The sequence below is a fragment of the Cygnus atratus genome, chromosome 1, assembly GCF_013377495.2.
Source record: "Cygnus atratus isolate AKBS03 ecotype Queensland, Australia chromosome 1, CAtr_DNAZoo_HiC_assembly, whole genome shotgun sequence".
Lineage (NCBI taxonomy): Eukaryota > Metazoa > Chordata > Aves > Anseriformes > Anatidae > Cygnus > Cygnus atratus.
In genome coordinates, this window is record NC_066362.1 from 188,253,096 (window position 1) to 188,266,834 (window position 13,739).

Sequence of the window (13,739 nt, forward strand, 5' to 3'; positions counted from 1 at the left end):
ACGCTTGCTTCCATTAGAAGGTTTCCTTGATTTGTCAAATAGACCAAAACTTTATAAATTAATATACAAGAGATGACATGCAAGCAAGTGCCTTCCTAATCAAAGAACTTGTGAAGAATACAAGTTAGGCCTCTAAGACAAAACTAGAAGCAGATGACCATCAAATTAAAATGTTCTTTAGTTTATATTGTTTATTTATCAATTTTGCCAGTTTTTAACCTATAGTCTCTTTCGTTGAAAAGGAAGAATTTTGTTTTTTTAAGGCATCTAAAACATCATGGGAATAACCTGATAAACCACAATTATTCTCCATTCAGTCCACTATTCTCAGTTATTTTTCCCGTTTGGTGTAGGGGCTTTTTTCTTTTTCTTTTTTAATCTGAGAAAGCATAAAAACTAATGAGAAGGCACATTGATAGATAACGATAATTTCAAGATCATCGTTTAAGATAATACCGATGTAATCTTCGAGCATTATGCATCACAGCAGTTACATCTTTCCAACAGCTGGTGATAGCATTTTAAATATTACAACAGCTTCATACTGTGCTCAAAGATCCAAATGCACAGATGCAGACTGTGGCTGCAACGTGGAGAGGGTGTAACAAGAAAAAACACAATGCGTTGTTTGTGCTCAGATAAAACAATTGTCTTTGCAGATCTCACACAGGAGAGAAGACACTAGTGTCTTTTGACTTGCACTGTAGGAACCCAACTGTAGGAACCCAACTGATATAAGACAAGAAATTTGCATGCGGATAATCACTTTTCGACTTTTAGTTCTACTTCTGAAAATTCGTTACATACAAATAAAAATGCATGTCTACATTTAAATTTTATTTTCTTATTACTACCACCTACTCTGAAACAGTCATGAGTCCTCTTGGTGTATGTCCCCCACCAGCACTATTAATCAGTATTTTGGTAAGTATTTTCCCCCTCACTTTCAAACGTTGCTTTGTTTTAGAGCTTGGGAAAGACCTTTTTCCCTCCCACCTCAGCACTGATGAAATGAACGGTGTGACATTAAACAAATGTTGCACCAAGCAGGATCCCAGAACTGTAGCTGTATATAACAGGTGAAGAACTTCCGTGAATTAGTCATAGCATGTTCCCACGTGCCCAACTTTCAAATATGCAACAAATTAATGCAAGCTGTAGTACAGAAGGATGTTCTTGATGCACTTCCCTAGCTATAGGATCAACTCCTTTGTGATAACTTCATCTTGTTCACCATGGGGTTTTCACTACAATACTCTATTATAGCCTTAGTAACTTCCTGCAAGGCATGAAGAAGTTTGGAAAGTGTAGACTGCCAACTGTAAAGGTCTTGCCCTGAAACAGATCATCCTCTCAGTGGAGTTTAAGGTTTACAAGAGATTCAGATGTGCGGTATAATAATTCAATGAAACATTAGAAAAGTTAAAGTGTACCTCCAAGGCTTGAAGAACCTAAGCCACTTGATTGCAAGCCAGTGCCAATACCTGAGCCGAATGGCGTTCCAAAACTAACTCCCAGAGATGGCTGTGGCCCTGGTATAAAAAAAATGAGAACAAACTTGCCTTACTCTTTCATAGTAAAGAGGTCCTTTATTTATTTATTCAAGTACTTGATCATGTGAACATCATTGCTTTCATCAAATCCCATTAAGACCCCAAACTTTAACTCAAAATTCCTCACTTAACTGCCTGCCTCTATGTCCACCTGATAAAAACCTAGTAACACTGACTGTAATAAGGTGAAACTTTCCCAAAACTAGTAACACGAAAACACCATTCAGTATTTTTAAATCTTAACCAGTTTCACCTTAAAATTAATGCATTAATCAAAATCTTGACAGAACTATAGGTAACATGTAGCCACCTGTATTAATGGAACCAGAAAAGGGATAAACTGTAAGAGCTGATGCTACTCTAAAACTATATTAATTTAATAAATAGGAATTTTCAAATATTCCATCCAAATTTAAACAGAACACTATGATAAAAAACAAGACAATGACTTTATTTTATTAAATTTATTGTTCATTTTTAAGCAAGTCAATTACACAGTAACATGACAATTCGATTTTTTCCACACAAGTGATAACTGAGTTCTGTTGAGCTCTGCTACATTACACCATTCAATAAGGTAAACTAGTCAAACCACCTGTTTAAATAAACATTTACAAAAGGCACAATTCTGTGTACCTTAATGAATTAGATACATTCAAAATTTCAGAGTCAAGAGTTTGTCCCATAACTAAAAAAGCTGACAGTTTCCCTGCATATCCCCACTAAGATGCAGGACTGTCAATAAACATTTTCAGTCTGCCAAGATAAAATTTACAGCCTCAGTTCCTTTTATTTTTCTTTCCTTTTTTCTTTTTAAGCCTTGGGGAATAAAGAATCAACTCACTAGCCTGTTACTAACACATTTTAAAATACTTAATTCTGATAAATAATATATTTTGACAGTTTTCACAGTACAATCATATTCCTGTCTTTTTCAAGCACAGTTTTCAGTGCACTAGCTAAAAAGTTTCATTATTGAAAACAAAATACAGTGCCAAACTCTTAATCCACAGACATTTGCATCTTTCCTCAACGCAAGCTTTCACCTCTGAATATACTTTATGTATTATCTGTGTGAAAGTCATTATTTACTTGAATATCACTATAAAGCTCTAGTGATTTCAGTCATTTTCCTAAATAGTTATTAAAATTTGGGTTTAATTTCATTCAAAACACCCTCCTTCATACTACAAAGCTTCCTGTAACTAACATTTATCTAAAGTTTTAAAACATAAGCGTTTCAAGCTTTTTAAAATCAGTTTTTGAAGCTTTAAATGGAAAATCCTTTTGAATCAAGTGAAAGGCACTGTACATTGAAAAGTAACATTTTTGCAAGGAACACAAAATTCTTCTGTGATCCAAGCTGAATGACATCTGCATACTCCAAGTAGTGTTAAACTAAATTTTAAGGGCAACTAAACGTTGTTAGCTTTCAGTCTCTGCTTAGCAGGAATAGTTGGAAAACCCAAGCTAGTTTTTCAACTAAAGAAAGTATATCAGATGTTTTAATTGCAAATTTTCACATAAATTCCAAACTAAACTTGTTTACATCCAGTTTAAATACTGACACATCTACCTAGCAGCTCTTATTTTAAGATTTTTTTCATCAATAAAAAACAAGAAACCCTACACAAGTCAGTCATCTAATAAACTAAAAGAACCCCAAAACACATATCCAGTTCCTTCTCCGCTAAAGGGAGTGCACAGGTTTTCTATCTCAGTAGGAGGCACTGTTAGTGGAAGACCTTAAAACAAAAACACTACAGTCCTCCAGGCAAAGCTCCCCCCCACCCCAATGCAACATGCTTTTCAGAGCCAGTAAAAAACATTATTCTAAAACACCTCAGATTATATAAAACAGGATCACATACCTTAGGCTAACAAGCTTTTCATTGAGCAACAGCATAGGATATTTGTTGATTTTGTACCATAATGTTCTGAAGGCATCATCGCTAGTTATAGCTCTTGTAAGTAAACAATTTTCAATAGCAAAAAAATTAGTAATAAAGGTTCTTCAATGCCAAAAGTACTAGCAAAAATTGGCACTTCTGGCTATTACAGGTACCAGACAAGTTCTTTGTAACAAGTCTTTTAACACTTTTATACCTTGCTATACTGCCCTGTGGAGCATTTCAGTTTAACGAACAGGACCCACTACAGAGTCCAGACAGGTCAGCAAGATTTCCCAAAGTGACATTATGCAATTTTTGTAGCACAGCTGGTCCTAACAGTGAACAAATTTAGCGTCATAACTTCGATCTGATTCTGACAAAGTAATACATTGACTAGTTTTAACCAAGGTATCAATTTTTTTTTGGGTGTAATTTAAGTGCTATAAAAAAATCCAGTATCATTTTCTATTAGCTCTTAAATCTCAAGAGTCAAGTCAAAACATAATGAAGTATGCTAATAGCTTGATAATGCCTCGACTAACTCTGCACTTCACCAGTTAAGGAGAGAGTAGCTAAGTTCTTAGGGGTACATAGGGGGATTTTTTTTAATTTAATTTTTTTTTTTTTTTTTTTTTTAAGTGGAGGAAAGGTGAGCTTGAAAATTATTTCTTTAAGACAACTTAGTCTCACCAGAAAAAGATCTGTTTCGGCCTCGTGCATTTACAGCTCTTAATTCACTAGGCTTTGATTTCCTTTAAAATCGTTCACTTTAGACCCATCAATAGTAATAGGTAGACCAGCCCCCATCATTTGAACTTCCACGCTGTTAAAAATTGCTCAGGGAAGGTGCAAGTGAGGCAGTGGCTAGAGCTAGCTACTGCTGCACAAAAGCATAACCAGCCCCACTGCTACCAATAAAGCTGTGCTCAGAGCAAAGGTGCTAAACCAGAGAGAAAAGCTGCATGCAGACAAGACAAACTATTTTAATAACTCTAGCTTCAATAAAACTGCACAAAAATTGTGCTTCACCGTGCACAACACAATCCTGGTGTCCCGATGATCCACCCCAGGATACCAGTGGAGCCTTATCTTTGCTCCCTTTCTTCCAATATGCCCAGGATCCACTGGCTTTGTTTCAGTGGAAGCCAGACATGCCTTGGTATAAAAAGAAAACATAAATGGGGTGCATATCTACACCCAGGAACTGGGGAAACATTCCCTGATCCCACAGTTTAGACGTAGCTACTAAACCTTTGACTTCTGAAAACAAATTTAGAATAAATTACCGTTTCAGAGAAAGAATAGTAACTAATTTAACCTGATGAAATAGACTTCACCATGTAAACATCAAATATTTTTTAAGAGACTAACCATCCTGATCCCCCAATACTAGAGTACCATACATTAGATTTTAGTCAAAAAACATTAAAGCCCAGATTAATTTTCTTGTTTTATTCTTATCTTCAGGAACAGCAACAGCAGGTCAGGTATTACACAGACCCTTCCACTTCCATATACCTCATTTCATAACCTTCTACTATCCTACCCCCCTTCCTCCATCCCACTCGTACAGATCTAGATATTGCAAAGAAATATACATGATTAACTTCCAGTGGACAGTCTATCAAATGCAAGGTGCTGCACCTGGGCAGGGACAATCCCAGACAGGAGCACAGACTGGGAGAAGAACTCGCTGAGAGCAGCCCTGCAGAGAAGGACGTGGGGGATGTGGTGGACGAAAAGCTCAACACAAGCCAGCAGCGCATGCCTGCAGCCCAGAAGGCCAACTGCATCAACAAGGGGGTGGGCAGCAGGTGGAGGGAGGGGATTGTGCCCCTCTGCTCTGCCCTTGTGAGGCCCCACCTGGAGTGCTGCGTTCAGGGCTGGGGCCCCCAGCACAAGATGGATGTGGGGTGGGCCACCAGGATGATCGGCGGGCTGGAGCACATCCCCTATGGGGACAGTCTGAGAGAGCTGCGGCTGTTCAGCTTGGAGAAACAAAGGCTCTGTGGAGACCTCACTGCAGCTTTTCAATACTTAAAAGGGGTTATAAAAAGACAGAGAAAGACTTATCACTCGGGCAGATAATGATAGGACAAGGGGGAATGGTTTTAAACTGGAAGAGGGTAGACAGATTAGATGTTAGGAAGAAATTCTTCCCTCAGAGGGTGGCGAGGCCCTGGCACAGGCTGCCCAGAGAAGCTGTGGATGCCCCATCCCTGGAGGCGTTCAAGGCCAGGCTGGATGGGGCTTTGGGCAACCTGGTCTGGTGGGAGGTGTCCCTGCCCATGGCAGGGGGTTGGAACTGGGTTGGCTTTAAGGTCCCTTCCAACCCAAACCATTCTGTGATTCTATGAAACTCGTAACACCACAAAGTTAAAACAACCAAATATTTGCAGCATTATTGCAGTAAATGGCCATCTGAAATCTTTTCCTCAAACAAGCAAAAGGAAACTATGAGGAGGCAATCTTCAAGTGTTTAACGATTGCTGCAAAACTGAAAGAATAGATTATTATTCTCCTTTTCCACTGAGAATAAAACCAAAAGTAGTGGACTAAACTTGAAGCTATAAAGTTTTGGGTAAGATGTTGAGAACAAGTCAAGCACTGAAATCAGTAATCTAAGGAAAGCTGTGAAATGTTCCTTCATAGTAAGCTTTCAAGACTAACTGTTTCTCTCTGAAAGAGTTCAGGCCTGACTAATCCTTCTTTTAAGCCACAGGAGTAGGTAAGATTACTTCAATTACTAAGCCTATTTTCTAATGTTTTCAAATATTCTTGATGTTTTGAGTGGCACTTCAATCTACTTCTAGTTCTCCAAGTCATCAAGCAAGTTTCATGGATGGCAACAGTATTTCAGCTGAATAAGCAGTAAACTCAAGTTCTTGCCTACTTTTGTTGGCATGTAGGAAGTACGTTAATGGCTTTGCTCTCTTTGCACCGCTCCTGAAGTTGGCACATTTTTGGCTTTTGAAATACTCTGCCAAAGCCACTAACCTAATTTAAAACACACAAAAAAAAAAAAACACAAAGAAACAAAAGACAACTTCACTCTTTCCACTACAAAATGTTATAACATAACTTGAGGTATAAAGTCACCTTACCTCATGCGTGCTGGTACAGGTCAAGTTTGCATTTTTTTCGCTCCTAACCCCTGAGAGAACACTAATGAAGTCATGCCTTAAGTGGCATCAACTTACTGAAGTTATTGGCAGCTCTCTTGAATCTGGACCAGGAAGAGAAAAATCTGAATCCCTCGCCACAGTTTATGAAAACGCAAGTAAAACTTTTGAATGTGACATCTCAAGTATATGACTTGTATCCACAACTAACCCCGTAATGATCATGGAGAGTATTAAAAAAAAAGACAAGGAGAAAGACAGGGGGAGAAGGAACTATTTTCGCAACATTAAGCTGCACAAAAGATTATGTTTTTAAACTGCAACAAAGCTGGTGTGGCAGTTTAAAAACGTTATCTCTTGTTGATGTCACTTCCACTCAATTTCCATGGATTAAGATAGCAGCAGAAAGAGGAAGACAGGACTACGAAAGAAATTTAAAATAAATATATTTCATAATGACTTCATTTTCTGTTGCGTTCAAAATATTCTGTCATATTTGTCCTTTAAAACCCATCTCCTGGCTGTTTATAAGGGCCAGGGCTGGAAGCACATTTCTGTTTCTTTCTATGGAGAGGGCAAGGACAGCCTAATAAGTTGTCAGACTCCTAAGGGTGGTTGCTGAGTAGGTCTTTAATTAAACTAATTCAAAATATGACTGCTGTTATGAGACAAATTAGCACCTTTTCCCTCCCTTAACTTCCAGTACACACAGGCATACATCTTAGAAAATAAATGTAGAATGCAGTTAACTAAGCTTTTCATAATTTGCTGACAGACATATCCACATTCAAATAAAATTAAACGGAGGATATTATTTCTGCTAAATGATTAAATATCAGTTCAACTCCCTATATTCAGGAACCCCTCTCTGAAAAGTGATGGTTAGTATAATAATGTCAATTAAGGTGCTGTAAGTTACTTCCTTTGCCATACATATTCATTTGTCCTTAGCAGTAGATAAGGTATTTCCTCTGCTTTGGTCTTCCTCTTAAACATACATGCATACATAGAACCACTGTTCCACTCTACTTTCTCTACTAATATTCACAACAGCAGAACAGGCAGCAAAAACTGCCCCAATATCACCATGATGAAGGAATTGGCTATAAAATAATAAGCCAGGCATCCACCTTCCTATTCCACAGATTTTTGACTATCCTTCCTGTTCAACAGCATTTTTCATTTTACAGTTCCAAAGTGCTATATAAAAATGCATTAATCGTTTTACATATGAAAAAGGTAATACGCCTTTAGATATTCTCTCCTCACTGATTCTAAAATAATTTACTATAACCACACAACTCTGGAAAGAGGCTATACTAAATGTATTCGGAGATGTTACTGAAGAGTGAAGACTCACATTCCAAGGGGGTAAATTAGAACAGTACAGGAAATATCACTAATACAAGTAAATTCACAAGATTAAGTATCTGTTGTATAATTATTGCTAAGTCTACCCTGCTTTTTTTTTTTTCCTCTATTGGCTATGTATCAGTAACTTTACTCATCACAACGTTTAGATTTTTAGTCTAACACAAAGGAAGACTTCATAGAAAATTGTACACAAGTTTACTACTGCTGTAACACTAATAATCTATAACTTGAATGCACTCAGACCTGTAGCAGGCTGTTGCTGCTGAGTAAGTGTTGCAGCCATCGCAACGGCTGCTGCATTTGGTATGTTGCTGAAAGGGGTCGGTCCAGTGGTAACACGTGGCGCGCTCTGCCACTTCTTAGCTTCTGTTCGTCTTGCCTCAAACACATCCATGGCATCTCCCAGAAAGGTTTTCCTGTAGCCAAGGTATTGGTCTTTGAGCATCTGAAGGGGGGTGGGGGAAGCGATTTTAGTTCGGTATATTTGACATAAAACCTTTACTTCATAAGGAAAAAAAAAGAAACCAGGTTATTTATAACATTTCCTTAAAAAGACACGAAAAGATCTAGTCAAGTTATAAACTGGATAGAACTGTTTTGCATCAGCTACATCCACAGGTTGTCCTTTACTTAAATGCTGCAAAGTGGTCAAGTGTAACAGATTAACATTCTGCATGATACCAAAATCTTTCAAAGTTGGTGTAAACCAGCACAATTTTATTTGTTGGCGTACTAGCTGACATCAGAGGTGAAATACTGCCACATTACTAGCTCATTAAATGATATAACTTCTCTTCAGTGTTACCCCTTTTGCACATCCTTGTTTGCTTCACCTAACTGTCCTTTCTCTCTTGCATTTCTTTCTTCGGACAAACCCAAAGAAGGCATCAGAATTTTAGGATCCACTATCATTGCTGATTCATTTCATCAGCTAGGTAATGCAGTTCAATGCAATAAACCATTCTTGCTTTAGGCTTCCAGGTAGCCCAAGTTTGCTCTTCCTTCCTGCCTTGCGTCTTGCCCTCCCCATGCCCTCAAAAACCCACCGTCTGTGGCAATACCTGGCTTGGCCTTTCCATCGTGAGCGATTTCTGTGAGTGACCTTTGTCACAAAGAAGGGAAATATAGATATTTTAGGTAACACGAAAGGACTAATGGCTTCATTTAATGAGCTGGTAAGAGTGATTTCCATCTAGAGAGTATCTTTAAATGCAATAGATTTATTAAAAACAAAACCCAATAGATTCAACTGGATTTTATGGAAGACTACTATTTCCCGTGTTCCTGGCTAAGTGCTTGTATCTGAGGAGCACATTTAATTCCGGTCCAAGAATTCTGACTCAGGATTTTAACAGCTGTAGCCCAAGTCTATCAGAAATAGCAGAAAACACAGAAAGATTTCTCTCGTATTATCATATGAGGACTGCTGTCCTTGGTGAGAAAAGACGTTTATAGAACTTGGAGATTTAATAAGATGCCATATTAACTGCAGCTGACAGAAATGCCATTAGATGCTGTAGAACAGGGTCTTAAGACTAACCTACACAGAATGATTTAATAAAGTTTTCTACTTAAATTGTGCCCAAGCACATTTTACTCTTTACTGAACCTGGATACAGAATGTACTTATACACTCACCTATAATATGAATACATTTATCAACTAACCCTGTACAAAGAAGTTCCAGGTTACATCTTACTACAACTTCAAACCTTTGAAATGAAGTATATGTGCAAGCCAGAAAGCCTGCTTCAGACAGAGGAATGAATTGGGGTCACAGCTCTGCCTTCACAAATCGTATTACAACCGCGAAATACGGCAGAGAAAAAAGCAGTTTCAAAACTGCTCTCCTCTCCTAGCTTCTAACAGTTGATGAACTGCCAGAACGAAAGATCCAATTAAGGAGTATGTTCATTTCTCCGATTTTTGAAGCTGCAATTGTGTCTTCCAAAATATAAGTCGTCATGCCCACTAGATTGAACTTCAAAATACATCCCACAAGAAAGAAAAGTCCCCAAACCAACCCCTTGATTTCAGATAATATACTCCTTAAGAAGTAACACCTTTCATACTGAATCACGCTGACAAGGTACGTGAAGTTATTATTGCTTACACTTGCGTACTAATCCAGCTCTCTGCATTAAATAACAAAAGTATCACCACACAGACCACAGCACAAGTGAGGGCTACACTCAGATCTCAGGAGTGAAAAGCCCAGAAGATGTTCCAGATCCTCTTTGTCTCATTCTGCTGAAGTTATAGAAGAGCCGATATATTCTTTATCTGGTACCAAAAATGAGTTATCTAAGAGCAGCACAAATATCTGATGGTAGGTAGCTGTAATCCAGTGAATATCCACGATGACAGAAGCAATGTAATGCAAAGAATCTGCTCCTACAAGAGCATCTGCATTCTTCAACATTATTAAGGAAAAGTAAACAGTTTCAGATGTTTACAAAAGTAGCAATACCATGCAGAAGAAACTCTGCAAGGGAAAAAAAGCAGAGCTATTCCCAATTAAAAAGTCACTTAGCAAAAACAATCTCAAATATTTGTACTTTTTCCAAGTTTTTTTTTTGTCCCTGTTATTAAGAAGAGTTCTGAAGGTCAAGAAAAACTACAGATTGTAGAACACTGAAATTTTGCCCATTTGTCCAGAACTGTTATGAGAAACTTGAGCTGGAGTCCGTGAAGAAAGAAAACCAAGCCTAACTAGGCTCCTCTGGTATACTACCACATCAGCATTTTTTTTTTCCCCATAGTAGTCTTTTTGTATATATGACTCTCATTGAAAGCCAGATTGGAGAAAAAAAAAAAAATCAAGCAAGCCAGAACACACTTTTCACCAAGTTATTTTGAAAACTCTTACTGGTGCATACCTTTTTATTGTTATTTATTTGAGTAAAAGCATATTTAGATTGTCTTTGCTTGAGATCAAGAGGTCGTTGGGTAAAGAGCAAAACATACGTGCATGAGATCAAATACAGAAATTTCAAGAACTGATCAACAATTAAAAAGAAAAATGAGTTAAAAAGTATTTTGTAACCTAAATGACTGTGGTCAGTTGCCAACATCACTGTAAGTAAACATTTCAAATTAGACCTCAGTTGAACAAAAGTTGCCCTTTTACTCAAAGTACTTCTTGGATACCTGTTACATAATTTTTAAAAACAGTAATTTAACAGAAAAAGAATACCTGAAGATATATTATTAGCTATCAACAAGCATCTATTTCTTTCACTAAATATGCAGGAACGCAACAAAAACAACATACCTTTACATTCTCATGTATTGACTGAAGTTGTGCAGCTAAGGCTACAAATGTTTGATAGATTTTCTGCATAGCCATGGACAAATCTGTAAGAGGCATATAAAATATGACAATTACAATCTTACTTCCAGGAGAAAAAGGTTAATGTTTATTTTATTGCAAAAAGCCCACCCTGAAACCATACAGCATGAAGCACAAGAAAATTGCAGGAGAAGAAATTGTAAGAAATCCAGAATTTGAGAGTAATTAGGTGATACAAGACCTGCACACAGAACTACTTCCTGAAGCATTATTTCTCAGTGCTTCAAGCTTTATTTTTGGGGAAAAAAACCAACTCTTTTCCCCAATTCATTCTTATATGCATGGTAATCTGCTTCCCACAACTCTGTCACTCAGCAAAGCTAGGAAAATATTATTCTATTTAATGTCTTCATTACACAGGAACATTTTACCTCACTCATTTATTACACAGAGTTAGATCAGATTTTCTTGCATTCGTATATATTTTCCACTCTGAGTAAATGCACGATTCAGTGTTCAGTTGATTTTGCAAAGAGATAACAGCAGAACAGAAACTTTACTTGCATTTTAAAAACATGACTAAAAAGGATCACAGGAACTCTTATTCTACCCACAAGCACGTCATAAACTGAGGGAAAGACACAATGGGGAGCTTTGTTGCCTACATAAAGTCTTAGATTTAGGACAGTCTGCTTCCCACACAGATATGAAACTGTTTTCAGTGCACCCACTCAACTAATACAAAACTTTACGATTTAAGAGGAAATCTCAAAGGTTTGGGCAAAATGAGGTGGGCTGCTGACCAAAAAAAAAAAAAAAAAACCTTTTCTAAAAGAAGCACTGAAACAATTTGCCAAAACAGAGTATAGAAAAGCACTGAAGTGGTCTTTCAATGCAATTAGATGAGCTTCATTTCCTCTGAAGGAGGCATGTAAGTCACTGAAATGCAAAGAGTAGCCATCAAGTTCTTGAAGGTGAGACGATTTAAGAACTGAAAATGTTTGCCTCTCCATTGAGCATTTTTTTCATTATAAGTTGCATTTCTTTCTGAAAAAGGAATAAACCTCATGTCATCCTGCAGGGATGTGGAGCCAGTCATACCTAGGAAGACTGGCCTCAAGTTCCCAGAAGAGGCTGAAAGCAATTTATTGATATGGAACTCAAGGCATTTCAAAAGTCAAGACATTCTGGGTCATAATTTATGAGTTTTTCTCCGTATGCTAAAGGTAAACTGGCTACGTATGCAATACAGTGCTGACTAGATTTGTTGACAGTCTAGGTACACTGGTACAGTTGACTGATCCTTGCCCACACAAGCAAAGGAACTTTAAATTGCAGCAAGACACTGCTGAAAAAGCTGATGAAAATCTGTGAAGGCAACCCTCTCATACTCTGCACAGTGATGTCATGTGGAAAGAAGAGATGACCACAAGGATGCTATAGTTCTCTCATTTTTGACATACAAGGTCCAGAGCCTAAGCACCATCCTATAATGGCAAGATGGTCAAGAATGACTTGGCACAAAAAAATGTGCACTTGAAATCACTACTTATCACAGGACCTGTACCTAAAATGACCCAAAAGATGAAAATTCCTATGATCACAGGAGGGTAACAAACCAAAGAGAGATCTCTGACAAGAGATTCTCCCAAGATAAAATGATGGCAGCAAAAAAAATTTTCTCAAGAGTTGAAGGGAAAAGTACTCCTCTGCAATGGTGAAGGCACTTTAGTATTTTCCACAGAGAAGCATCTCTGCCGCATGAAGACTTCGCCTTAAAACAGCAGGTAGACACAGAAGTCTCATTCATGGGGATGGAGAAAGAAAGGCAGGCAGAAACCAAGATGAAAGGAAAATAGGTTCTCATTATACATAAACACCTAAGAACACTACACAAAGACAGAAGAAGTAACAGTGGTCTCGAAGCAGAACAGACTCAACAGACCAAGCAATCGTGAGCTGAGACAATGAAAGACTGGAGTATGGAGCTCTCTGATGTTTATGAGCTTATTAGGAACATAAGTAAGGAAAATGTAGATGGATTGCACAGATGCTGCAAGAAAGGGGAGCCCAAAAAAAATCAGAGTTTAAGAATTTTCAAAGTAATGTCTCAGATGTGTCCTGGCTCTATTAAGAGTCCTTAACTTTCATTCCCAGTTCCCACACAAGTGCCTTAGCTAAGTCTAGAAAAGATTCAGCAACCATCCTTGTAAAAGAACAGAAGTCAGAACATGAGTGTAAAAACATACCATGCCTCTTTACTTCCTAGCTTTCAGAGGTTTAGAAGTTCTGATTTCTACTCCTGGACATCCAAAGTTTCCAAACACAAACCAAGCATACAGATTGCACCTCAGGAACTGGATCCATCTTAAACAGCTCCAGAACCTTTATGAATTAAAGGTTACATCCAAAATCATGACATAGAACAACTGAAGAATCTATCTGAACACTTGCTTCTGTACATTGAATAAGGAAAAACAGTAACAAAGAGATTAATTGCAAAGTC

At 37.7% G+C, this 13,739-nt stretch overlaps 1 protein-coding gene across 4 annotated transcripts in view; it reads right to left on the reverse strand.

Annotated features, from left to right (window-relative positions):
* Positions 1-13,739, reverse strand: part of NUP58 (nucleoporin 58) — a 37,065-nt gene that overhangs the window by 8,186 nt on the left and 15,140 nt on the right. For 2 of the 4 annotated variants that reach the window (XM_035542448.2, XM_035542449.2), the window contains exons 12-14: positions 11,216-11,298; positions 8,185-8,386; positions 1,434-1,532 (exon numbers count right to left, since the gene is read on the reverse strand). In XM_035542448.2, the coding sequence (XP_035398341.1) occupies positions 1,434-1,532; positions 8,185-8,386; positions 11,216-11,298 (384 nt within the window). The remainder of the gene's footprint in view (positions 1-1,433; positions 1,533-8,184; positions 8,387-11,215; positions 11,299-13,739) is intronic. The other 2 variants (XM_035542451.2, XM_035542450.2) reach the window with 1 other exon arrangement.